The sequence below is a fragment of the Rattus norvegicus genome, chromosome 7 (assembly GCF_036323735.1).
Source record: "Rattus norvegicus strain BN/NHsdMcwi chromosome 7, GRCr8, whole genome shotgun sequence".
NCBI classification, from domain to species: Eukaryota; Metazoa; Chordata; class Mammalia; order Rodentia; family Muridae; genus Rattus; species Rattus norvegicus.
The window spans coordinates 69,073,198-69,100,687 of record NC_086025.1 but is presented as its reverse complement, the minus strand read 5'-3'; the positions used below and the strand labels follow the sequence as shown (position 1 = coordinate 69,100,687).

At 42.3% G+C, this 27,490-nt stretch overlaps 1 protein-coding gene across 7 annotated transcripts in view; it reads left to right on the top strand.

Moving 5' to 3' along the window:
- Rgs22 (regulator of G-protein signaling 22) overlaps positions 1-27,007 on the top strand; it is a 120,361-nt gene extending 93,354 nt beyond the window's left edge. For 4 of the 7 annotated variants that reach the window (XM_039080154.2, XM_006241548.5, XM_063264607.1 and 1 more), the window contains 13 exons: positions 415-507; positions 2,320-2,489; positions 6,173-6,335; positions 9,156-9,314; positions 11,883-11,951; positions 14,390-14,551; positions 19,120-19,299; positions 23,156-23,311; positions 24,090-24,185; positions 24,623-24,716; positions 24,815-24,901; positions 25,078-25,126; positions 25,781-27,007. In XM_039080154.2, the coding sequence (XP_038936082.1) occupies positions 415-507; positions 2,320-2,489; positions 6,173-6,335; positions 9,156-9,314; positions 11,883-11,951; positions 14,390-14,551; positions 19,120-19,299; positions 23,156-23,311; positions 24,090-24,185; positions 24,623-24,716; positions 24,815-24,901; positions 25,078-25,082 (1,434 nt within the window). In that variant the 3' untranslated portion in view covers positions 25,083-25,126; positions 25,781-27,007. The remainder of the gene's footprint in view (positions 1-414; positions 508-2,319; positions 2,490-6,172; positions 6,336-9,155; positions 9,315-11,882; positions 11,952-14,389; positions 14,552-19,119; positions 19,300-23,155; positions 23,312-24,089; positions 24,186-24,622; positions 24,717-24,814; positions 24,902-25,077; positions 25,127-25,780) is intronic. The other 3 variants (XM_063264609.1, XM_039080157.2, XM_039080158.2) reach the window with 2 other exon arrangements.
- Positions 27,008-27,490: the final 483 nt, after the last annotated feature.

Below are 27,490 nucleotides of genomic sequence, written 5' to 3'. Positions count from 1 at the left end.
AAGAGGACATTGACAGCAACTGTGTCCATTTTTCCTTGTGTATATCTGATGTCACTTCATTGTAGCTAATATTTTTAATGACATAGAGCTTTCTTATTTTAAGATCTATTTATTTTATGTTTACGAGTACACAGTAGCTGTCTTCAGACACACACACCAGGAGAGGGCATCGGATTCCATTACAGATGGTTATGAGCCACCATGTGGTTGCTGGGAATTGAACTCAGGACATCTGGAAGAGCAGTCAGTGCTCTTAACCGCTGAGCCATCTCTCCAGCCTGACATAGAGCTTTCTGCTCTTGCCTCGGAAGCACTTTACTTCTTTCCAAGAGTCCACTGATTTTGGTAAACTGTGTGTTCTGTCCCCCTTTTCATAATGCACACTCTACTAGTATTATAAGTCTTGTTTTCTAGGTGGAACTACAAGAAGAGACTCGGCAGCTGGATTCCACATCCTTCAGAAAGCTACATGCTTTGCATAAAGAAGCAGTTTCCAAGAAGGCTGAGGTAAGACACTCTACACATAGAAAATCTCCATTTGGAATCCCTGGACACTCACCACCATTTGTCCTGCTGGGAGGAGACCTTAATAAGGTGCACAGTAGTGAGACGGGGACTTGGAATCACCATCCTGCTGCCCCTTTGCCTAGCATGCTTGCTACGTTTGACAGGGCACAGCATTATAAAGACATGTTCAGCATAGCTGAGAAAACTAAGTCAGAGCCACACGAGGAGTCAAGCCATTTGTTTCTCCTAAGATTGGGGACTACACCGCAGGATACTCTCTTAAACTGTGCCCATTTCCTAGAATTACATTTGTTGTCAAGTTACAAGAGTTCAGTTGCATTCTCTGAACAAAAGGAAGCTATCATGCCTATAGCAACAGATTTTAAAAAAGAAAAATACAATAAATAGTTGGAAAAGTTAGTAAAAAGAACACAGGATTGGTTAAGATATTACCTCTTATTTTATTTACAAAATTGAGACATGTATTTGTTTGTTTTGAGACAATCTCATGGAAACCAAAGTGGCCTTTCCCTAGCATGCAGCTGAGCATAGCCAGAGCCCACCACCCTTTCCTACAGCCTCCCACAGCTGGGAGGTATTAGGTGTGTGCCATCATGCCCAGCTCAACTGATTACATAAATCATAATAGACCCACAAAAACATAAAATCGAATGTATACAGCTACACAGAAGTTGAGTTACTGTTCAGGACCCACAGTTACATAAAAGTACATGGAATAAAAACACTGATGTCAAGCTGGTGTGCTGCACACACCTCTCACCTTTAATCTCAGCACTCAGGAGGGAGACAGAGGCAGGCGGATCTCTGTGAGTTCAAGGTCAGTTGGCTACACTGGCAATTGTATGCGGTTTATACTAACTGATGATTTAGTAGTTGAGAGCCACTGAGAACCAGGGCTCAATTCCTGGAGTCATGAGGTAGCTCACAAGGGTCTGTAACTCCAGTTCCCAGGGAGTTATAGAAAAATATTTTATGTCCATTACATATTATTAAGATAAAGAATATATTACAAAGCCACAGGTACATGATCATGTCCTCATTTTAATAAACTATATATGCACATATCTAATATATAAATATAACTATATATTATATAAGCATGTTATATTTATGTATCATATATTTATATATTATTATATATAATATATAATGTATTATATTATATGCTATGTTCATATATAAATATAAAATAAATGTATTTATAAATATTTAAATACAAGATATTTAAATGTAATATATTTATTATTTATTATAGTTATATGCTTAAGATATTTAAATATAATATAGTTTTACTTTAAATTTATAAATATATAAATATAGGATCTTTATATTTATATATGTATACATATGTAGGTTATTGAAAACTATGTATATAGAGAGACTAAGAGACTATATAAGCATGGGGATGGTAATTATCTCTGGGTGATAGTATAATTTTATAATTTTGCTTCTATTATAAAAGGGATTTCCATATTACTAAGAAATAAAAGTAGTATTTGAAGCAATTATTTTATACATGACCATCCATATGAACTTGTGCTCTCACACACATGTGCACAGAATACTTGTTTATGTCTAGTAAATGTTTACTAAATATTCATTAAGAAGGAATGGGGTAAAAAGCCACAGGAAAAAAAATCAGGACTTCAGAATGTGAGCATGGAGCTCACATAGCCAGCTTATCAATTGCTAACTGACCTTGGCCAGACAGTGCGTTTCCTTCAGTTTCTCTGTTTCAAACTGTAATAATCTGTGTCATTCCAAGATTATTCATGGAGGGTTTGTCAACAGGACACTGCCGGGTCTGTGACGGCTGCACTGTCACTCTCAGACATCTCTAAACAGACAGAGTATTGGCTGAATGTTCCTGAGGAATACAAGTACTTTACCTTTAATGACTTACTTAACAACAAACTAGAATTCGAACATTTCCGTCAATTTCTAGAGTCTCATTCTTCAAGGTGAGGAAATATGTATTCTTAAATACACTTATCAGTAAAAAAAAACCAATAATCCTTTTTGGTACTGCTTTTTATTTACGCTGTAATAATAGCTTGCTAGTAGATTTTTTTTATTGGATATATTTTATTTACATTTCAAATGTTATCCCCTTTCCTGGTTTCCCATCCATAAACCCCCTATCCCATTCCTCTCCCCTTCTTTTATGAGGGTGTTCCCCTACCCATCCACCCATCCCTTCCCTCCTTCCTACCCGGACATTCCCCTACATTCCAGCCTTGACAGGACCAAAGGGTTCTCCTTCCATTGGTGCCCAACATGGCCATCTTTTGCTACATATGCCACTGGAGTCATAGGTCTGTCCATGTGTACTCTTTGGGTGGTGGTTTAGTCCCTGGGAGTTCTGGTTGGTTGGTACTGTTCTTATGGCGTTTGTAGTAGGATCTGATGGCTTTTTTTAATTTCCTCAGATTCTGTTGTTATATCTCCCTTTTCATTTCTGATTTTGTTAATTTGGATACTCTCTCTCTCTCTGCCCTCTGGTTAGTCTGGCTAAGAGTTTCTCTATCTTGTTGATTTTCTCAAAGAACCAGCTCCTGGTTTTGTTGATTATTTGTATAGTTCTTTTTGTTTCTACTTGGTTTATTTCAGCCCTGAGTTTGATTATTTTCTGCCATCCACTTCTCTTGGGTGCATTTGCTTTTGTGTGTGTGTGTGTGTGTGTGTGTGTGTGTGTGTGTGTGTGTGTGTGTGTGTGTGTTAGAGCTTTTCGGTGTGCTGTCAAACTGCTGATGTAAGTTTTCTTCAGTTTCTTTTTGGAAGCACTCAGAGCTATGAGTTTTCCTCTTAGCACTGCTTTCATTGTGTCCCATAGGTCTGGGTATGTTATACCTTCATTTTCATTAAATTCTAAAAAGTCTTTAATTTCTCTCTTGACCTGGTTATCTTTGAGTATAGTGTTGTTTAACTTCCATGTGTATGTGGGCTTTATGTAGTTTTTGTTGTTATTGAAGACCAGCCATAGTCTGTGGCGATCTGATAGGATGCGTGGGATCATTTCAATCCTCTTGTATCTGTTGAGGTTTGTTTTGTGACCAATTATGGTCAGTTTTGGAGAAGGTGTCATGAGGTACTGAGAAGAAGGTATATTCTTTTGTTTTAGGGTGAAATGTTCTATAAATGCTTGTTAAATCCATTTGGTTCGTAACTTCTGTTAGTTTCTCTACGTCTCTGTTTAGTTTCTGTTCCCATGATCTGTCCATTGCTGAGAGAGGGGTGTTGAAGTCTTCACTGTTGTTGTATGAGGTGCAATGTGTGCTTTGAGATTTAGTAAGGTTTCCTTCATGAATGTATGTGCCCCCATGCATTTACAGCATAGATATTCAGGATTGAGAGTTCATATTGGTGGGTTTTTTGTTTGCATATGAAGTATCCTTTCTTATCCTTTTGAAAGTTGATTTTATTGGATATTAGAATGGCTACTCCAGCTTATTTCTTCAGACCATTTGCTTGGAAAGTTGTTTTCCAGTCCTTCTCTCTTAGTTAGTGTCTGTCTTTGTCACTGAGGTGTATTTCCTGTAGCCAGCAAAATGCTGGGTCCTCTTTCTGTATCCAGTCTGTTAGTCTATGTCTTTTTATTGGGGAAATAAGTCCATTGATGTTAAGAGATATTAAGGAATAATGATTGTTGTTTCCTCTTATTTTTGTTGTTAGAGGTGGAACTATGTGGCTCTCTTCTTTTGGGTTTGTTGCAAGAAGATTTCTTTCTTTCTTTTTCTAGGGTGAGGTTTGCCTCCTTGTGTTAGTGTTTTCCAGCTATTATCCTTTGTAGGGCTGGATTTGTGGGAAAGATGTGTAAATTTGGTTTTGTCATGGAATATCTTGGTTTCTCCATCTATGTTAATTGAGAGTTTTGCTGGATACAGTAACCTGGGCTGGCATTTGTGTTCTCTTAGGGTCTGTATGACATCTGTCCAGGATCTTCTGGCTTTCATAGTCTCTGGTGAGAAGTTTGGTGTAATTCTGATAGGTCTGCCTTTATATGTTACTCAACCTTTTCCACTTACTGCTTCTACTATTCTTTGTTTTGTGTATTTGGTATTTTGAATATTATGTGATGGGAGGAGTTTCTTTTCTGGTCCAATCTATTTGTAGTTCTGTAGGCTTCTTGTATGTTTATGGGCATCTTTTTCTTTAGGTTAGGGAAGTTTTCTTCTATAATTTTGTTGAAGATATTTACTGGCCCTTTAAGTTGGGAGTCTTCACTCCCTTCTATACCTATTATCCTTAGGTTTGATCTTCTCATTGTGTCCTGGATTTCCTGGATGTTTTCATTTAGGAGCTTTTTGCGTCTTGCATTTTCTTTGACCAATGTGTCAATATTTTCTATGGTATCTTCTGCCCCTGAGATTCTCTCTTACATCTCTTGTATTCTGTTGGTGATGCTTAGGTCTATGACTACTGATCTCTTCCTTAGGTTTTCTATCTCCAGGGTTGTCTCTTATTGTGATTTCTTTATTGTTTCTATTTCCATTTTTAGATCCTGGATGGTTTTGTTCAATTCCTTCACCTGTTTGGTTGTGTTTTCCTGTAAGAGAACTGGGCTTTGATGGTACCAAATAGTCTTGGTTTCTGTTGCTTAGATTCCTGCGCTTGCCTCTCGACATCAGGTTGTCTCTGGTGTTAGCTGGTCTTGATGTCTCTGACAGTGACTTGACCCTCCTCTATGCTTGTGTGTCAGCACTCCTTGAGACTGGCTTTCTCCCATCCTGGCGACTGGTTTTCTGCTCTGGGAGCAGGCAGAGACCAGAAGTGTCTGACCCCTGACAGTTCCTAGGTTTCTGTGTCTAGAGGATGCTAAGCGGGTTCCTCTTGGGCCAGGAATATAAGCAGAAGTGGTGTTCTCCCCTGAGCTCTCAGATTCGCCACACTTCTGAGAGTCCAGCTCTCCTCACCAACCTCCCCTTAGTAGATCTATGTCTATGTCAATAAAAACCAAACAAAAATATCTGAGGTCTGTTTAGATAATTTTGCATCAAGGCCGGTTGCTAGTAACCTTCCAGGTGGCATTTTAAGCAGTTATGCAGGGTTTGCTGGGATTTTTAGTACCAGCTAGCTTGAAAAAAAAAAACTTTCCTTTTTTCTGGTGTTCATGTTAGAATTTCTGGGAAATGTCTCAATTTTATTAACTAATATATAAATCAAACATTGTAGTTTTGGAAATGTGTGTTCTCTAAACTGAAATATTGATCATATTTTTCTCTCTCACCTTAAGGCAAACTAGTTTGAACTCAGGGCCAAACTTCACCTTTTCCTCATCAAGATGAGGACTATTCTCAACTGTCCCCTTTATTAAATCACATGATATATGTGTGCCATGGCCCCCGTATTTGAAATTGAAGACACTAGTTTAGCATTGACAGCTCTGAGACACCTCCAGTGATTGAGAAATCACTTCTGTCCCCAATGTTCCTTGCCACAAGTCAGATTTATCAAGGATTGAGAATGCTGCAACAGCAGATCCGTCTGACTGTGCTAGGTGGGGATGAGGCTGTGCTGTTCTCTGGCTCCTTGGTCTGATCAGTCAGTTAGCTAATCAGACAGCCACCTCCTGGGTGTCAGCAGTTTGACTGGTGTTTAACTGAATGGAGAGGAATCACTAAGAAGGAATCTATTTTGTTTCCAGTATCGACCTTATGTGTTGGATAGATATCGAACAGTTCCGAAGAATCATTTTTAAAGACCAAAAGCAAAGAGAGGCAAAGTCTATATACATTAAAAACAAGTACCTTAATAAAAAATATTTCTTCGGACCCAGAAGTCCAGCTTCTTTGCATCAACAGAACCAGGTATGAGCATGTCGGCATACTTTGAAGTGTAAAAGCAATCCTTTCTTTTAGCCAACAGCATAACAGTCTCTTTTTCTTTTGTTTTGCTGTTTTGGAAGAGCAGTCTGGTTTAGGTATTCATGAGTATCTATAGACATCTAAAGTTCACTCAAGTAATACATGCTCTAAAATATATTATTTTAAAAGTTGCTTTATTGGCTAAAACAGCACTCATCTGGGACTGCGTTAGGGCAGTGTTCGTAAGTTTGGGGGTCCAATCACAGCTTCACCTGATTTGCATTTCTCATTCACTGAGTGAACATGTGCCTTTGCCATGTCAGGTGCTATTCTGGCTGCTCAGGACCAAGTGGGAACCTGCATGGACAAGGCTCTTGCATCTTCCACAGTAGAGAGGCGGCCATTTTGACCATGGAGCCTAGTCTCTACCCCTGTTTTCTCTTAACCTGCTAACCTCAAAAGGCATTTGATCTTTAAAAATGCTGTTTATGATTATGTTGCCCTAAAAAGGATTGCTTACTCCTCCTGTCTGTCTGTCTGTCTGTCTGTCTGTCTGTCTTTCTGTCTTCCTTTCTTTCTATCTTTCTTTTTTCTTGTTTTAGTTTTGTTTTTTGTTTTTTCTTTTTTTTGTTTGTTTTTTGGTTTTTTTGGTGTTTTGAGACAGTGTTTCTCTCTATATAACTCTGACTATCCTAGAACTACATTCTAGCCTCAAACTCATAGACATCTACCTGCCTCTGCCTCCCCAAGTGCTAGGATTGAGGGTGCACCATCATGCCCAGCCTAGAAACTTTCCATAGACTATGAACGTAGGTCTAAGCACTTCATCATACCAAGGCTGTGACCCTGATTACAGATTCTGATGACAATAAGCCCGTCAGTTACAGGACAATGGGCTGTGACCTTGTGAGGCTTGAGTGTCTTGTCACATTCAATCTATGAAGTAAGTTTCGGTGCTTGTGCTTTTGAAAATTGGAATTAAAAGTAACTTATTTAGTATGAGGGTCGCTTTTGGTTTTCTTTCACGCGTATTATGCTTTTGTAAATTTTACAAGTTTACAAGGATGCATATTCTTAGTGGTTTATACTTAGAAAATAGAAATTTCAGATTAATATTAAGTTCATTAAAGAAAAAAACTCATAGATATTTACAGTACAGGCAACAAGACCAACAAACTGTCCCTTTGGTGGGGGTAAAAGGAGCAGAAAGCTGTGAAAAAAAGGGCAAGCAGTTTTAGAAGGGAGCAACTTTGACAAAATACCTTCCTGTTAGTTCCCAGAAATACAGATCTGGGGCACGGTAGAGACATGGCTGGGTATCTCAGTAAGCAGATGTCTGGGATAAACACATGGGAAGCATTTGTCTTCTGTTTGGCTTCTGCTCCATTGTGTGAGGGTCCGTGGCATCTGATGCTACTGTGTGAGCATGCTATATATAGTACATGCAGGGTGCTGGAAGGGAAAGTCACCGTTGCTGTGAGCAGACGTACTTCCAGGCTGGCCTTTGTCTCCGCCACTGTCTTCCTTAGCTCTACCTATATTAGTTATACTTAGGGATTTTACAGCACAGTTTATACAGAGCCTCCTATTCCTCACTGAGTTTGAAGCCACTTTTCTCTCTTGTTAGCAAGTCAGGGTTTCTGTTTTCAAGAAAAAGCAATCTTATTTTTACTACGTAATATTAGAAAGGTGATATTTCTGCTTTGTTTTAACAGAAAATATTAGTATTAAAATTTTATCCATAAAAGGTGAACTAAATAAAGAGGGCGTATTTTAGGGAGCAGAAGATTGACAGACACAGACACAGAAGATTGACAGACACAGACACAGACACAGAAGATTGACAGACACAGACACAGAAGGCTGACAGAAACAGACACAGAAGGTTGACAGACACAGACACAGAAGATTGACAGACACAGACACAGAAGATTGACAGACACAGACACAGAAGATTGACAGACACAGACACAGAAGGTTGACAGACACAGACACAGAAGATTGACAGACACAGACACAGAAGGTTGACAGACACAGACACAGAAGATTGACAGACACAGACACAGGTGGAAACTGCAGTGATTTGCACTCAGAAATGGCCATGAGAGGGATGCGGAGATGCTATGGAGATTCAAGCCATAGTTTCACCAGCTATGTCTGTGCTGTCTGCACAGATCTAGTAGGTGGCTGTCCTCTGCCTGCTGCCACCTTTATGTCAGCCCTTTGTGTCTCTTCGTGTCAGAGAAGCACCCACAGGGCAGTCAACCTACCACTGCCCAACAACCAAGTTTGCTTCTGCTGAGTGCATCGTCAGTGTCTGGGTTAGGATCCTCTTAACTAACCAATGCCTCATTTTCCTTACCTACAAAAAGAAAAAAACAAACAAAAAAAATGGATCAGTTGGATGAATATTAGGTCTAGAACAGAAGTCAGAAAAGAAACATTTACTGGCCTTGTGTCATAGTTACCAAGACAATGGAGGGAAAACTCTTAGGCCCCATCCCATACCATGTACTCCCACTCCTGAGAGCTCAGTAGCCAGACCCGTTGCCTAATGTTGCTGAGGCCCTGACACAGAAACAAAGAAAAATCCAACCTCACTCCTGTACTTTTTCCAGTATTGCATAGGAAGCTAAACCATATTAACCCCCGCTACATACACCACTATCGTGTTCGATACAGTCAGAAGATGCTCTGTGGAAAATGGAAACGGTGGCACATGTCCAGTTTGCTAGAAAAGGCCTGACATGAATGAATGAATTAATGGCTTTTATTGGTTTAAAAAATAAAAGCATGTGGTTCTGTTTTGGTTTTATTCTCTAGATAATGCTTCTGAGTGGTGGCTGGGGCAAGATTCTTCATGAGCAGCTTGACGCATCTGTGCTGGTAGAGATCCAGAAGCACGTCTTGAATAGGCTGGAAAACGTGTGGCTGCCATTGTTTCTTTCGAGTGAGCAGTTTGCATCCCGTCAGAAGATAAAGGTATGGACAGAATGATCTTGGAATAGCAATTGGCAGGGCCTCGCCAAACCTGAAACACGAGCTGACCAGTCAGGACCCTTCAGTGAGTAATGAGAGCAGAGAAGCGTGGGGCTTCTCGTGTTCTGACCCCCATGGCGGCCACACTTGTGGTTTCTTTCTGAGAATCCTTAGTTTCTTTTTCTCTTTGAAAAACAAGACTCTCCACAGCAACTGCCCAGGCCATGGAAGCAAATATCTGTAATTGCAGGACTCTGGAGGCAGAGGCAGGAGGATGGTTACAAGTCTCAGGCCCAGCTACAGCTAGAGAATGAAGTCCTCTCTCAAGAGTGACACCAAACACACCAGACATGTGCTTGGCTCCTTAGCATGGCACCTGGCAAAGAGAAGGGCTCACATAGTATCTATTAGTGCAATTGGGCTTTGTTTTGGTTTTCGTCGTTGTTGTTATTGTTTGGTTTGGGTTTTTCATTCGGTTGGTTTTTGTTTTTGAGACAAGGTCTCTCCACATAGGCCTGGCTGGCCTGGAACTCCCTGTAGGCCAGGCTGGCCTTGAATTCACAGTGCTGCACCACCATTCGTGGCTGGCAGTTGATGTTTTGGATGTTACTAAGTTCTCACACATTCGTTGCAGCATCACATAGAAGGATAGAGACTTAAACGACTTAACGATAGCTCAGTTCTGTGGAAAGCTCTTCAGATTCCCATATAAAATAAGATTATAAAATGTGGTTTTGATATAAACATGAGTTGCCCGCACATACCGACATGAAAGGTACTGAGACGCTAAGAGGATGTGGGACAATACACAAGAGACGGTCCTCCTCCACACACATGCATATCCATCACTGACTCTCTAGATGGCCAGTTACATCTGCATCTGCGTCTTCACACACACACGTGCATCCCTCACTGTGTTTCTAGATGTTTGTATTTATGAAACAAAGCTTCTGGAAAGATCTTCCTAGAGAATTAATTTAGAGAGTGAGGACATTCTTTTTTTTGTTTTGTAAAGCATGTTGGTCATTTGCTTCCTTTTTATTTATATGAAGTGAATATTACTTTGGTTGTTTAAAACATCATGTATACATAAAAGCGGTTAACCTGTTTTGTATAATTTTGATTTTTAAACATATGTCGTTAATACTGATCAGAAGCAAAGAAAACTGTCCCTCTATCTTACTTTCGATTTCTCAGACTCCTTGGATTTTCTTATCTGGAGATAGCCTTAGTTTTTGTGCTGGGCAAGTTAGGAAAAAAGTGTAGTAGGAACAGAGAATTTATAATATCGGGAAGAGCTGACTCATTGGCAAGGTGTTACTAAGCTTTGGGAAAACTAAAGACTCCTTGGTCTTTGACTTTAGAGAAATTCCAGCTCTCCAAACCCAAGTGAAGTAAAATTTGGCTGACTGATATTATTTACCACATTTTCTCCTTATCTTTACCACAGTCATGTTATTGTAACTTTTAGTCATTTCCTGACTTGGAATTCTTTGGTGGCCTACAAAACAAACTGATTCTGTCGCTCTTCAGCCAAAGATGCAAAGCAGTGAGAATTCTTAATAAATGATGCTGGGGCATTTCCCATGCTTAAGAGGGGAATTGTTGTCCAAGTTTTATAAAAGATAGTCAGGGCTAGCTCTGGGAATCGAGCAAGAAAGACCAAGTCTCTTCCCACTGACCTGTGACTGTCACAAGGACACAAGCATGGCGAGAAGGTTGGTGGTTCAGAGCCTGCCTGGTATGCATGTGGCCTGGGGTTCAAGCTGTGACATCGTTTTGATTTACAGACCTGGCCTTTTTAGATTAACTGCTAAGAAGATGTGTTATATATAATAAAGAAAAGACACACAGCATAGATTTGGCAGAGGTAGTATCCTGAGAAGGGAGGTAGAATTCATAATCAGAAGCCCCCCAAATACAATTGTCCCTTGGTACTCAGAGAGGACCTATAGAATACTAAAAACCTGAAGATGCTTAAATCCCTTCAATAAAATGAGGCTATGTTCGCATATGATTGCATACATTTCCCATTATACTTTACATCATCTTTAGCTTAATTACAAAATCATAATACACTATAATGCTAAGTGCATCTGGAGAAATAAATACAAGGGGAGAACACCAGCACGTGCTCGTACAGAGTCAGTTTCTTAGTTGGATATTTTGCATCTGAAGTTCTTGCATCCATAGATGAGCAGCCCATGGGTATGGAAGATGGCCACGCCTTCTGTGTCCCCGTGAATCGTGGGTCTCTTGTTAAATCACCTGTGGGAAATACAAAGTGGCTAGACAGCACTAACTGTCATTTCCTCCACGGCCTCCGTTTTGACTCGAGGACAGTTTTACTCGCACACTGTTGCCGCTGTTCAGAGCAGTGTACTTAGTGATGGAGCAGACGAGGAGTCACCAAACGCTGTCTGTGGGGCTTTCCTGCCGGAGTCCCTTCATCTGCAGCAACACTTCCCTGTCTAACCGACTGCCGCCTCGCTTCTTAGCTGTTACAATACTGAACAGTTCAAACTTCGGCAATTCTGAATATGTTGATAAAATCTTTGATTCTGCTTTTAGATACGGATGAAAGACATAGCAGATGAGCTGTTACTGCAGAGGCATGACAGGAAAATTGGAGTTTGGAAGGCAAGTAACTATATTCTTCCCTTATAGATTCTACACCGTCAAAGTGTTATACACACATTCGCATACTCCCCTCCCCACAACACACTTACTGTCCCTGACCATCTTTGTCAAAACCTCTGCCTGGAGGCTGGTTGTGATCCTCCTGACAGATGGAGCTTAAGGAAATGTTCTCCACAGAGCTCTGTTCCTCAGAGCTCCTGACCTCTCAGCACAGCACCGACCTTTAAACATGCGCTTTGCACTTGAAACCCAGGTTCGGTTCCCAGCACTGGGGACATATATATGTACATTTAATCATGCAAGTCTGGGTTTGTCAAGACAAGCTGTTCTTAGGGCATGTGGCCGTTTACTTACCAGGAGAGTGGATTATACAGAAAGAACACAACACACAAGGCACAAACAGCGAGTTATGTCATTCTTCATTACCCCTCCCCCACCCCTGACTTCAAACCACAGCTGAGCTGGGAAACAAGGACAGCAGCTGTAATTTTGGAGATTATTAAGATTACTGTGATGGGATGCTTTTGTATAATGGCTTATTGTGCTTTCTAGCATGGATGATGAACACAGTCCTGTTAGTGAGCCTGTGAGCTCCTGAGGGTTTGTCATGAAACTGGGCCATGAAAAGTGAGACCCAGGTGATCCTTTCAGATTAGAGCAAAGATGAAGGTTTCTCCTAACGTTAGAGGAATTCTTGGATCTGTCAGACAGCTCCCTTCCCCATCGGCTTGTTGAAACCTTTTGAAAGGTTTGCTTTTGTTATATTTTTATTGAAATACTAAGTATAGTGAGCTTATATTTTATATTACTGTGATTTATATTTTTGCATTATTTTCTATTTATTTAAATTACAGGCTTTAGTTAAATGGCTAAGTTTTAGTGTCTTAAGAATCGGGTTTTAAAACAGTCTTTGTTGAGTGGGTTTTAAATAAACATCCCACTTTAATCCATACTTGTTCCTATTCATAGGGTTGTAATCTTAATATGGAGCAGATGTCGAGAGTCTTAAGTTTTTGTCCAGAGAGTATGGCATGTGCCTCACTAAGGCGTGATAGGCATCGATGCCTGTGCCTGGGTTAATGGTCCACTACTCACCCAGACAGCCTGGAGTTGCTCTCCCCTTTCAGCTCCAGCTCAAGGCCCCCCTCCAGGCAGAATTCATTACTCTTTCCTCATGTTTCTAGGGCACTTCTTGCAGAGCTCTCTCCAACTTTCGTGTTGAGGTCACATGCGATTCATTTCAGGGAACGTATTTGGTGCCTTGTCAGCTATGGCATTTGGTCATTGCTGTAGTTTGTGTGTCCAGCTACAATGGTACCTTTGGAGCACCGCAACCTTGCATGGCTGCCTACTTAAAGACAGTGACTCGGGGGAACCCCAGCAGGGTTGAAATCTATTTTCAATATATAAATTTGATAATTTAATAAAATCTATTTGCTTTTTGAATCAGAGGGTAAAAGAGGTTGAATATGTGACTTTAATTGGGTAAAATATTTTTTAAAGTTAACTCCAAAATTGTTACAATATAAAATAGATGTAGATAAAATACCTTTGAACAGTACTGAGATATCATGTGTACTTGTAGATCTTAAGATATTATATAAAATAAATCTTCAGTCAAAAGAATTTTACTATTAAGAGAAAAACAAAAATATCTCAGCACTCAAGAGGCAGAGGCAGAGAAAGGTAAGGCCAGCCTGGTCTTCATAGTGAGTTCTGGGCCAGCCAGGAATACAGAATGAAGTTCTGTGTCAAGACCACAAAAATAACTATTAGTAGTCCATGAGTGAAGCTCAGTGGTCAAGCACTTGCCTTACATGCACAAGGCTCTGGTTTCCGTTCCTAACAGTATGACATAAATATGTCAACAAGCAATATAATTATCCATTAGAGGTATACTTTACTAAAATGGGTTAAAATAGAATTTTGGGGGGGTTGGGGATTTAGCTCAGTGGTAGAGCGCTTGCCTAGCAAGCGCAAGGCCCTGGGTTCGGTCCCCAGCTCCGGGAAAAAAAATAAAATAAAATAGAATTTTTTATTTTTCTTAGAAACATTACAATCTAAAAGAATAAAAGAAATAATTAGAAGTCATGCAACCATGTTAAATCACAAGGTAACTATTTCTAACAATAGCATTGTGATTGCTCTGGTCTCTTTTCTCACTGGTCCCAAACTGTAATGACTATTAAAAAATTTTAACAATGTAGTTACATGTAAGTCAGCAGGTAATTTTTCTTCCTAGTCTCTAAAAATAATGGAGCCATTGGGGAAAAAAGAGACAAAAAGCAGAGTCCAAGAGGAGAGCTGTCAAATTCCATTACATCCATAGTACACATTTCAGTAGCCGAATCAAAAAAATGGAGTTGGTGGTTTTAGTCTAATTAAGGACTTGATTGCTGCTTTTGGAACATGTCTGATTTCCTGTGTTATTTGGACAGCCTGTGGAGAGTAAGTGGATATCTTCATCCTGTGAGATTATTGCTTTCCGTAAAGCATTATTGAATCCAGTCATTGCAAGGCAATTTCAACGGTTTGTAGCCCTGAAAGGAGATTTATTGGAAAATGGAGTTCTTTTTTGGCAAGAAGTACAAAAGTTTAAGGTACTGTATTTGGAACTGGAGAAAACCACTTCTGTTTGAAGAGGCGGGGCCTTAAGATGGGACGTACATATCCGTAGCTTATGGGATTGCATAACACACCCTGAGACTGCCAGTTTCTTTCATGCTAATATCCAACCACTGATACACTTACTGCCCATTCTCTAGACACACTTCTCGCTCTACAATGATGAGTAAGAGGGTGGCCCTCAAATATTTGTGTTTTTGAGACAAGAACTTGCAGTGTGGTCCAGTGAGGACATTTCTGAAGAGTGTTTTCACCTCGTGCATCTATAACCTCACCGTGGCACACACTTTTCCTGGAACTGTCCCTAGTTGGTATATCTATAGGAGAAAGACTTTCCTACAAGATTCCTTCCTGGTCAAGTGTACCAATGATAGCCATGACGCCGGCCACGGGTGGCCTGACGGAGACCAGGGAGGCTTTTCTGCTGGAGAGTGGCCACGTTCAGAGTCAAAGAAGCACACGGAGGAGTTAGGCGCAGGTGCGGCTCATTTTCAGGCTACCTCTTCATGGAAGCCATGGAATCTTTGCCTTGAGCAGGAGGTGGCGTTCTTTGTTTTGCTGTCTAGACAGGACGAAGAGATGTCTAGCCCAGGCCTAAATGCTTCCGGGGGCATAGGCTCATTTCCTAGCAATTGACTTATTCTGTCTCACTGCAAAAGTACAGGAAGAGAATACCTTCAATTGAGAGAGAATGATGTCTGTGGGCTCACAGGTTAAGTGTGTTTTGGACAACACTGATGAGTTGCTCAGAAAATCCAACTTTTCTCCAACATACACAAATTTAGTGTTGTCACTTTCCTTAGTCTCCATTTTAATATCTCTTGTGGTGATGTTCCTCCTTGGCCTTGTGGTAGTTTGAATAAGAACATGGCTGCTTTCTGCCCTTGTCCAAAGTCTGCCTGAGGCTAAATTGCAGAGCTGCAAAGGAGATTTCAAAACAATTTGATACTGTGTCAGTGGTTCTTAGAGGTCACTCCTATGCAGATCTGTAAAGCAGAGGAGAACCAGGAGCAGAGACCTGGCTTGCGAATTCCTGAGGGAAGTTTGAGAGTCACTTAAAGACTCTTAGGTCCTTTGCGATTCTGAGTGAAGAATCTGTGGTTTTGGTGAGCTGGGGCTGAAGGTTCAGTGATTAACAGACCAGAACTACTGAAGTAAAAACTTAGCTGTACTGGGACAATTGATGCTGGTTAACTGGAGCTAGGAAGTTAGAGGTGACTAAAAAGAGACCAGCACCACTGAGGTGAAATCTTTTGAGAAGTATTTCCTCAGAGTCAGCACACAGAAGCTGTATCCTCGTGCTGGCAGCCAAACTTGGCAGTGTGAGTGTCACCCAGGTGGCTCTGGTCTAAAGGAATGAAGGGGTCATGGAGAACAGCTGAGGCTTACCAGCATGTGCAGGACTAGAGTCCCTGAAGAGAGCCCAAGAGAGCTATTGGTGAAAGTATAGCCCAGTTGCAGCAGGAGACCCCAGCGTTTTGGAAATGCCACTACCATGGGATGACCAAGAACAGCATTAGGTATGGAGTAGAGGACAAGCTGTGTGCTGCAGAGGGCAGAGCTGCAGACGTGACCCAAGCCCCTGGGAGGACCCAGAAGACGGTGAGTGAATCCCGAGTAATTGGATGTCTCAATGTTTACACTTTCTGAGTTTGGTTTGGTTTTATTCAGACGATGACTGTGCCCTGGTTCTTTCCTCTTGAGGTAAGAAAGTAGTTAACTTATTTTTGATGTGACAGGAGCCCACAATTGAGAGACTCTGAATTTGAAAAGACTTTGGAATTTAAAAAGAGACTGGCTATTTTTAAAGAAACTGATTTTAGGTTTTTAAATTTTTAAATACTGTGGGACTTTTAAAATTTGGAATATTTTATATTGCGATCTTATTAAGATCTTGGGAAAGGCTTAACAGTGATGTGCTTGTGTGTCAAGTTGGGGTCAGTGGTGCTGGCTGGTTTGATGCCAACTTGACACAGGTTAGAGTCACTGAAGAGGTAGGGAACCTCAACTGAGAAAATGCTTCGAAAAGATCAGGTTGTAGGCATGTTTTTCTTAATTAGTGATTGATGGAGAAAGACCAGCCTATTATGGGTGGTGCCATCCCTGGGCTGGTGGTCCTGAGTCCTATAAGAAAGCAGGCTGAGTAAGACAGCAAGCAGCATCACTCCATGGCCTCTGCACCAGCTCCTGTTTCTAGATTCCGGGCCTTTTTGAGTTCCTATCCTAATTTCCATCAATGATGGACAGCAGTGTGGATGTGTAAGCCAAATAAACCATTTCCACTCCAAGCTGCATTTTGGTCATTGTGCTTCATCTCAGCAATAGACACCCTAAGGGAAAGAAGCCTCTTGAGTGCTTGGATTCCAGGTGTGTGCTACCAACCTGGCCAGCTGTGACGTCAGTAATGGCACTCCAACTTTATATCGCCATGACCACAACATATAAAATGGCAACTTAGAGAAGGTAGTTATTTTGGCACAAGGTTTGAGATATTCAGTCCAGCATGCCCAACAGAGTGTGAAAGAAGAACCTTAGAGACTGGCAGATGAGAAGCAGAGACAGGTTAAAAAAAAACATAGGAAGGAAAATACAACAAAATAATCCCAGTGACAGATTCCAGTGACCTACTTCCTCTAGGCAGGCCCCAGAGTCAGCACCTCCCAATAACGACTTTATGCTCTGGGTCCATTAAAGCAGCTGCCTTCGTGGTCTAAGTGTCTTCGTGGCTCTGTTCTGGTGAGGTGCAGTTCGGCTGGGAGTAGGTGATGGTTGAGATGAAGCGACAGTAGGTCAGGAAGGTCTCAGCAGAAATCTTGACATCTATAATAGGTGTTGAGGGAGTGTGGCAGTTGCAAGGCATTCTACCTGACGATGTCTTGCTGGACTAACTCTTAAATAGCTTATTTTAAAAACTTGTTTGGAGCTTCTAGCAGGGGAGCCCATGATGGAAGAATGGTCATTCTCCACAACTGACCATGCAGCTTAGGAGTGATCATGGAGGAATGGACGCCAGCTAGCCATCTAGATCCCCCAGTCAGTGTGGTAACATATCACAGTCAGATCTCCTTCACACACGGGACTTTATGTTTCCCATCTGCCAGGGATCATTTTAATGCTTTTCTTGTGATCACGGCTTATCATTCACGAGAATTCTAGGACAGCAAAGGTGTGGTAAGTGGCGTGTTATGAGTGCAGATGCTAAACCACAGAAACGCTAAGACACATCTACTGTGAAGCTCATGAAGTAAGAGAGCTGGACTTTGAACCAAGTCACTGCACGACTGAAACCGATGGCAGCCACGGAGCTGCATCCTAGTATGACATGGGAAACAGGCAGGGACAGCTAAGGACATTTTGGCCAAACAATGTTCTGAATTATGAGTAATCAGAAGCACTAAATCCACAACAAGGTATTGGGTCATTAATTGAGATGTTGATTCATCTCTGCAGTCAATAAAACTCATTTAGGAGTATGATTAGTAAAGCTTATCTACTGATTTCTGGCCTGGAATTAGAAGTTTCTAAATTGTTTGCTTTCAGCTGATTTACAAAGAAAAAGAGACATAAAAATGCTGTAATTTAAGTCACGCTATCTATTACAAAATTATGGCTGCCAACCGTGACTTTAAAGCTAGATGGTATATTTTAATGTACTGCCACTACTTTTAAAGTCCGTCTAAAAGGAATAATGAGCTGATGGCTGAGCTACAAAATGGCCCCGCCTGCGTGCTGAAGGCAAACATTTGGTCACCAGTTGGAGGCCTTATTCTGAGAAGCAGAGGTGGGGCCCTCGCTGAGGATGGGTTACTAGGGTGTGACCTTGAAGGACATCTGTTGATATGAACCTCAACCCTGCCCCCCTCCCTCCTTCGTCCTATCCATCAAGAGGTAAGAAAGTTCAGCCTTGAGGTTCTGCTTCACGGGCAGCCAGACTCCGTTCAGCCAAGGGCTGTGGTCTTGAACCTCTGTAGCCATACATCACACGGAGGATCCCCTTCCCCAGCAAGTTGCTCACCCCAGCAAATGTCTTGTATTTTCTCAGTGTTTTAAGAGTAATTCATGCAGATGGGGTGACTAGAGTAGGATGCACAGTAAGTAACTGTAAGGGCATTCTTGTTTACCAACAGCCAGGTCCTAGCTAGTGTCCTAGTCCTAGTGTGGCAGCAGTCGGGATAGTTATGTCTACTGGCAACCTATTCGGAGCATGTCCCCAATGTTCAGCGAGGACTTGGTCATGACACTTGAGTGTGTCTTTCATTGTCCCTTCCATGGAGACTGATCCCAGCTCAATGTCTGGCAGGGAGCAGGTACTCAGTGTCCAGCATAGCTGTTAGGAGTCATACTAGGTGCTAACAGTGTCCCTGCCTAGGGACACAAGTGACAGAATTAAATGAAAGCAAGGCAGAGCGTTAGGCTCCTGAGCCTGAAGGAAAGGGCTTTAGATAGTTCTGAGGTGTTGCAGGCCCTCCCTCACAAGACGAAGGAAGGGGGTACATACTGTAGAGTGCTCTGATAAAGGACAGTCCCACTTTGTTTTGTTCAGGATTTGTGTCATTCACATTGTGAGGAGTCCATCATCCATAAGAAGATTACGACCATCATCAACTGCTTCATTAACTCCTGTATCCCACCAGCTCTACAGATTGATATTCCAGTTGAGCAAGCCCAGAAGATCATTGAACACAGGAAGGAGCTGGGGCCATACGTGTTCCGAGAGGCACAGGTAGGAGGTGAAGGCAATGACTGGGCACGTGTGGAAACACACCAGCAGCCAAGGCAGCCTTTTAAAGCTTTTACACCATTCATGCGCGAGAAGATCTTAATGCTCCTGGTTCTGTGGTTTGCTTTCTTTAATGTAGATATCATTTGCCTACATCACTAAAATATACAAAACTAGTGACTTACCTACTCTTTTCCTCGTAATGCCATAAATAAAATTAAATAATGTACTTTGACTTTCACAGTCCACTTTTATCTGCAAATTATAAAAATACTCCTTGTGATTTCTCCCGCCTTTCCCACTGTTCACATCCCCTTTAAAGTAAGATGTGTGTCTTAAGATGTGTATGTTTTTAAAGATTAAAATATTCACATAGCTCATAAAATAAGTGGAACTTGACCTCAACCAGCATACGGTACATGTACTCATGAAAGGGAAACACGCCTCTTTTTAACCTGCTGACATTACTTCTTTTTAAGATGAAGAATAGAAAACACTGACTGGATGGGCATAATTTATTCTGCAAACCCTTTCAGCAATGTTGTTTCTTAAGAAAAGTAAGTTCTCATCAGGGTAATGAGGAACAGTGTGCCACAAGAGAAGTGATGTGAACCAGATTTGGAGGATGACTGTGACTGCCCTGGAGCATGGAAACAGCATTGTCCCCTAACTATTCACTGTGAGCCTCTCTGGTCAAGTCCTCTGAGGGACTGAGGTGGACTCACAGTCCAAATTATGCATTAAAACTGGCAGAGGAGTGATTAAGGATGTACACGAGAGAAGCAGAAAACATGGTGACAGAAACCGTACCATCTACCAAGGACATGATCTCAGTGACTCAGCCTCGCCTTGCAGTCCTGACAAACTAAAGCAAGGCGTGCTTCTCTGTGTTCAAGATCTTGTGTCTGAGAAGAGGGTCCAAAGAGGCTCGTCTGCCAGGGATCGCTGTCCTAATGCTTGCAGTGTCTGGTTTCCTGAGGTAGCCTAAATAGAGAATCATTATTTGAGGACCTCTTTCCTCCAGATCTATAATTATCTGTCTGTATAGGGGCAGCTCTGAGAGTGGCATCCCTTACCCCAGAGATGGGAGTCAGAGATTTCCGTTCTCCCTCTCCTTTGCTTCCTTAGCCTCCTGTTTGATCAATTCTTCAAACATAATCATGTGCCTCCTTGTGACCACTATCCATTTTTTCTTCACCCCAATGCCACTTCAGATCTGTAAAACCTTTCACAGCCACGAAAGCTCCTGTCTCTGGGCTTACTCCAACCAATGTACTGCTAGCAAAGCACTTTTTCTCAAAATGGTGTTTGACTATGCCATTTTCTGCTCAAAATGCTTCATTGCCTCCCTGCGACAGAGAGCCAAGGTTGCCTCATGGCTATCTCTCTCAGCACCACAGTCTGCTCTTCTCCAGGGTCACTGAAATAGCTGTAATCGGTCTTTCCTACCTTTAGTCCTGAGCTTCATGCAACCCCATCTTCTCTCCCTTGCATTCGTACCAGCCATAAGATTTCTAACGCTAAGTTCCAAATGGCCGTCCTCGAATCTGACTTACTGGATTGTAAAGTTTGGGAGAGCAGTGTGCGGTTCTTACTGATCTTCATGTCTGTATGCAGAGCAGTGATTTCTGACTGGAAGGACATGACGAATCTCATGTCAGAAGAGCTTGGAAGATCAGTTTGGAAATGAGAGCCGAGAGCAGCCAAAGGCCTGAGCGACAACTGCTGGTCTTTCCTTGGGTCAGCAGAGCCTCTGTCTTCCCCACACCCACTACCGTAGCCTGAAGGTTTCCCTACTCGGCCAGGCTCTCACTGCCCCCTTTATTCATAAAGAGACATGCTTCACCTACTGGCAGGGAGGGAGCAAGGCAGTCCTGTATACATTAGTTTTTTTTTTTTCTTAGAATTTGGTTGTCTTTTAAGGTTCTATAGGTTCAGGGGGATGATATTAATTTAATATTAGACTCAAATCTCAGTTAATTCTTGGAGGATTATAAAATTTTCATGCTTTCCATTGAAAACATGGTTCCTAATAAGTAACGTTTAGAAGAAAGGCTGATATATGGCATGCATGGATTTAAGCTTGAGACTGCCTCAGGATTTACAGAGATAACCGAGAAGTAGGTTTACAGATGCCAACTAAAAGAAGACAGGCATTCAAGCTGAAGAGACTTATGGCACACATTCTATCTGTCATCGATGTATCCACTCTCTATCTATCTACCCATTGATTGATAGATAGTCAAGAGTTCATACAACATGCTTTTGTCATGTATACAGGCCCACTCGGCTCTTTTCAGATCCAACCTACACACCCAACTTTGTGTCTTTTCTCCTTTTTTCCTTTTTTTCCCCACCCATCAAGACCAAATTTGTGCTGCCCAAATAATCTTAGATGTGTGACCTTCTACTCAAGTATAGCCAACCTATCAGGGGCTACCTTCTTAGGCTCTCCCTCCTCCTCTCAGCCACTAACAGTTGCCAGCAGTTCTACCTCTAGGGATGGAATTGTGTGCCCAACTCCCATCTCCATGTCTGAATTTGGTCTGGCTTGGGCTTGCACGGATGTTGTGCGTGCTGTCACTGCCGCCCTGCTCTATCTTGGAAACAGTTTCCTTGCAATAATCAACTGCCTCTGACTCTTACATTCTCTCCCCTCCCTCTGCAATGATTCCTGAGCCTTTGCAGGAGGAGGTGTGGTATGTATGCTCCATTTAGGGATGAGCGTTTCATAGTTTCTTTCTCTCTGCACCTTGGACAGTTGTGAGGTTCTGTGTTGAGCACCGTCTACTGCAAATAAATAGAAGCCTCTCTGATGAGGAGAGCTGAGAGCTGCATTGAGCCATGGGGGTAATGATGTCATTTGGAATCCATTTAATGCTTTGTCTACTAAGACATCCTTTGACGTGGCCCTCCAAATTTTACATCCATGCTCCCACGAGGCCACAGAATTCAATGACAAGATTGTACTTCAAAGGGAATGAATAATTTTAGCAAGTAACTATATTTGTACCTAGAAAAGATGAGTAGTGACTTTTACTAATTCAGGACTCAAAACATTGACTTTGAAAAAAATTCCTCTTTTACTCTAAGAGTTGGCTTTGAGCCTAATGGGACGGCTCATTTTTCTTCAAGGCATTAAGTAAAAGCTACTCTTAGCCATAAGAGGCTAGACTCGATTTGATGTGGCAAGTCCTATCTTAGAAATAATATATGCCGGTGGAGCTAATGTAAAACTTCAGCACAGGAATTACAGCAGCCACTCTTATCTCTATAAATATCATAATTAATCACTTAATGTGCTGTGTCCTCTTAGAGAGGCTTGGTCTAGGATGCCGGCTTGCTTTTTAAATGTTACTTTTTCTCCCTCTCACACAAAAGAGAGATTATATCATTTAAAAGTTACTCAAGATTTATTCTTAGATCTGCAGCTTTGTTTAAGAGCTTTTCCAGAGGCAAAATGGTATTTCCTTTCTCTAAAAGTCAGAGGAGGGTGTGGGAGAGTTTCTCTTGATGAACTGAATACTTTGAATACTTGCATAAAACTGCAGAGAGTGGCTGACCATTTCAAAAGACCTAATGGGGGCTTTATTAATGCAACCAGTCGGTTAGGGAAGCATAAAGCCACTTTTAAGTGTACTATGTGAGTGTTTTAAAGGACTTCTCATTGGTGGTTAAAACTCTGCCGATAAGCATGTGCTGAGCTCACTGTGCTGTGAAGTCTGCAGGCGGGGTGTAGGAGGGAGGCCCGGTGTAGACTAAGAATAGAGAGGTCAATGCTCTATTGTGGCGTTTTAGAGTTAAATCGGTACATCTGCAGAAAATCATAATCTGAGACATACTTTTTTTTTATATACAGATGACAATTTTTGGGGTTCTGTTTAAGTTTTGGCCACAGTTTTGTGAATTTAGGAAGAATTTAACTGATGAGAAAATCATGAGTGTTTTAGAAAGAAGGCAAGAATATAAGCAGAAAAGGAAAACATCAGACATAGAAGAGGACAAAGCTGCAAAGGTAAGACCAAATCTATCAGACGCAATCACACTTCTAAACCATAAGGTAGTCTGTGTGGTTGATAGAAGAATGTGGGCTGGGGAAATGTGCAGAGAACTTACAGAAGTGACTGTAAAGCCTTCCTTCATCCCAACTGAATTTCCCAGAATTGATGTCAGATAGGTTCCCTTCTTCATGAAGTCTTTTGTTGACACCTCTAGACAATACCAGCAGCTTCCATTCACTGGAGTGATCCGCTTCTCTCTCTCTCTCTCTCTCTCTCTCTCTCTCTCTCTCTCTCTCTCTCTCTCTCTCTCTCTGTGTGTGTGTGTGTGTGTGTGTGTGTGTGTGTGTGTGTGTGTGTGTGTGTAAGAGAAAGATGGAGACAGAGACAGACAGACAGGCAGACAGACATGTATGTGCATGGTGCCTATGCATGCACATGCAGAAGCCAGAGTAGGAACTACTGATCTTTCATGCTCTATTCCTGTGAGACAGGGTCCTACCCTAACCCTGGAGCTAGCCTGGCCCAATGATCCTCTAGCCTCTGTGCCTGCAGTGCTGATGGGGTTAATAATACCTGAGCATGCCTAGCTTTTTACCCCACAGTGTGCATGTGGAGGTCAGAGGGTAGGTTCTCTCCTTCCACCATTCCAGTCCCAAAGGTCAGATTCAAGTCACTAGGCTTGTGTGGCAAGTGTCCTTACCTGCAAAGCCTCCAGCTTATGTTCTTGTGTGGTATTATAACCGCTTAAGGTGGCATTATCCAATTTGGAATAACCTGGTTTCTTACTTGCAGTCTGGAGTCAAGCAGTATGCAAGTACTACAGGCTCTCTTACAAAACCTACTTTAGGCAGCGAGTCCTTGCTAGTCCTGCAGTCCTATGGCCGACAGGTAAGGTTCCAGGACACACTCCTCTCTAGAGCAGCGGGTGCATGGTGGGACACAGTGCGAGAGATTAACATGTGTACATTGTGAAAATCTGTATTATCACTTGAGAAATATGATAGAAAATCTCAAATATAGTCCCCCTTTGTTTTGATTTGTTTTGTTTTTGAAACAAAATATCACACCGTAGTTCAGGCTGGCCTGGACTTTACATGTAGCCCAGGCTAGCCTAAAGGTTACGCTAACCCTCTTACTTCAGACTCTTTCACACTAGAATTATAGCCACCAGCCACCATACCTGGCTAAGATGTACTTTTCTTAGAATGTATTATATGTGAAATAAAAGTTTAAATGAAAGAATAAGATCTATGTTACCTTGTGTTTCTTTCTTGAGGGCAATCTGGGAAACTTTTTCATAATTAAATTTGAAAATTATTTTTTAGCCCACTTGGTGCTATTCAAAGTACATAGAAGCCTTGGAACAAGAGCGAATTCTTCTGAAAATTCAAGAAGAAGTGGAAAGAAAGATGTTCACAGGTAATGTTTGCCTCTTGTATGCAGGGCTGCTTTGTCTATGACAGAATAATGTAGGGTGTTTGCAGTGAGAGCTTCACCCCTGCCTTTGCCTTGTGCAGGTACATCGTCTTTCACAAACTTGCTTAAGCCTTCCACGGGCTCCGCTCTGTCTCTGAAGAAGAATGTGTCTCCTCACAGCATCCAGAGTCAGTCCCCCAGCCTTTCTGCCTCTCTCCTAACCTTCTAGCCCAAGGCCCCAACTCTCCCCACCACCACCTCACCCTCTAGTCCGGAGAATGTTCAGTCTCTCTGTGTCTCTGGAATTTCTCCTTTGCCAAGGAGGAGACAGAGATCTGTGCCTAACGTGTCTCTTATTTTCCAGGATAGCAGCATTCCTGTCCAGGCTCACATCCTCCAGCTTCAAGTACCAGGTAAGTCTGCCTGTGAGACTCCCTTTGACTGCACGCCCTCCCACACAGGCAAAACCCAGACCACATCCCCTCACACCCATGCCAAAGGGTATGCCTCACCACCAAACCAAAGGGTAGGAACAGCTTGTCTTCTGATTGATGGTACTGGCTCCCAAGAAGGAATTCCTCTCAGGAAGAATTGCAGGCTTTCTAAATTCATCTAGGCTGGCAGGCAGAGCTGAACACCAAGCCCGGGTCCCTCTCCATACAGACACTGATGAGCCCTAGGATTCTGATTGGATTCCCTGTTAGTTTAGCCATTTCCAGAGCAGTGTAGCCACAGTGTGTGTCAGCAATCAGTCAAACACTCAAAGAAGCAGTGAAGTTCCTTCATTATCCCCCGCCTTAACCTGGTTTCTCAGAATTCCATTTCCCAGCTCTTAAAGGATGGGGACTGGGGGAGTAGGGCAAACTTTCTTAGGCTGCTTACCCTGCTTTTCTCCTACTGAGTCCTGACAGGCACCTTCTCCCAGCCCCTACCTCTTAGGCTAACGTCATAGTGCCCTGAACAGTCCCGATGCCAAGCTTCGTGTGTTGGTTTATTTGTTTTCAATGACGATTGTTTGGATTTATTTTTCTATGCGTCTTGGTTTCATGCATTTTTTTCTTTTGCAGGATTTCTTTAGGCTAATTGTTAACTAACTTGAGAAGCTGAATGCCCACGGTGTGGATAGTCCGATTTACTTTAGAGTACTTTAGAGTACTTTAGAGGCTAGATGAATTAAAGATTTGTGCCTATCATACTCCTTAAGGAAAAAGCATGTGTAGTCTTTCAGCAGATATCCCTTGCAGGCTCGGCATATCTGGTTAGCAGATCTATTCACTGGATGGTTATGGGTGTGCCTATTCCTCCGCCTCCATTTCAGCTGTGATGAACTGTGGAAGCACTGGTCTTTACACAGCAGCACCCACAGGACCCACACGGCGAGGGTTAGCATCTCAGGTGCCTCGGATCCCTCCATGCAAGCCTTCCAGCTATTCAGGGGGCACTCTAGAGCCTCCATCGTCACCAGGCACCTCAGTGGTTTTAACTGGGACCTGCGCTACAGACTACTCTTGATGCAGACTGTTAGGGTCAAAAGAAATGGTGCTGAGAAAGGGAGGAGGCCTGGTGCACATGGGCTCCACATGCGGCAAAGGAGAACCAGACAACACGTAAAAGAAGACCTGAGAGGGACCCTTGTGACCCACATCACTAAAGCGCTCCGAGGACTACAACTCAGACTAGAAACTGTCCCACACAGTCCCAAGAGGTCTTTTCAAAGATAAAACTGTCATCCCAAATTCTCCAGGTAGTTTGGAACTTTAAATAGGGAATGTATCGGCTGACATACTTGTAAGGTCCCCTTTCCTCTAAAGAAGGGACTTTGCAGAGCAGAGACAAGCTCCTGAGAGTCCCTCCTTCAGGGCAAGGATCTTGCTGTGCGTCCAGGCTGCCCTCCATCCTCCTGAGTCTCTGGGATTGCCAGACAAGGTGTGGCTTGTCACGCCTTGCTAGATAGAATGTCCCTGCACTGTGCCGCAGCACCCTATGCAGTGGCCCTGGAACTCACTGTTTGACAAAGCCCTGAAAGAGCTCAGTGCCTCAAGGGTTCCGATCCTTCTCCCTCCTCCGCTTCAGCTGAGGTTTTATTGATTTGTTTGTTTTCCCGTTGTTCAATTTTCTGTTCTCTCAACAGGTTAGGTATAATTTCCAATAAGTTGTTTTTCCCAGTCGTTAATATTCATTACAGCAAATGAGACCCCACTCCTGGTCACAGTGTTGGGCTGCTTCCTGAAGAGTGCAAGCACTGTAGAATATTAACCAAAGTAAGATAAAATAAAATATATATCATCTTCTTACTTCTTCTCTAATGTTCTTCCTTTCTTTATGCAGACAGTTTCTAACCCACATAGATTTTCTTCCCTTAAAAGAACTTCTTTTGACATTTCTTGTAAAGCAGGTTCATTTGAGACAAATAACTTAGAAAACCTTTGAGGTGGAAATTTCTGGTGTCTCTGGGCACTCAGTTATGGCATATGTTTTCCTGAGGCAGACAGGTGGAAGGGGGGTTTTGCTGAAGCAGACACAGGAAAGGACTTGTGACATTTAGGAAGGATCTAAGTACAGAGCACAGACAGTGGCCTTTGCTGACAAGGCTCACACAGTTTCGTTCACCTGACATCTCGTTGCCGATCTTCCCTTGTCACGACTTCAATAGAGAATAACTCGGCAATGAATTTATGATATGCTGGCAGCTTGTTGCCACTTCCACAGATCCCCACCGATGCGGTGGGCTGAGCTTGTTTGGTGTTTGCTAGTGAACTGAACTGCTGACATCCTGA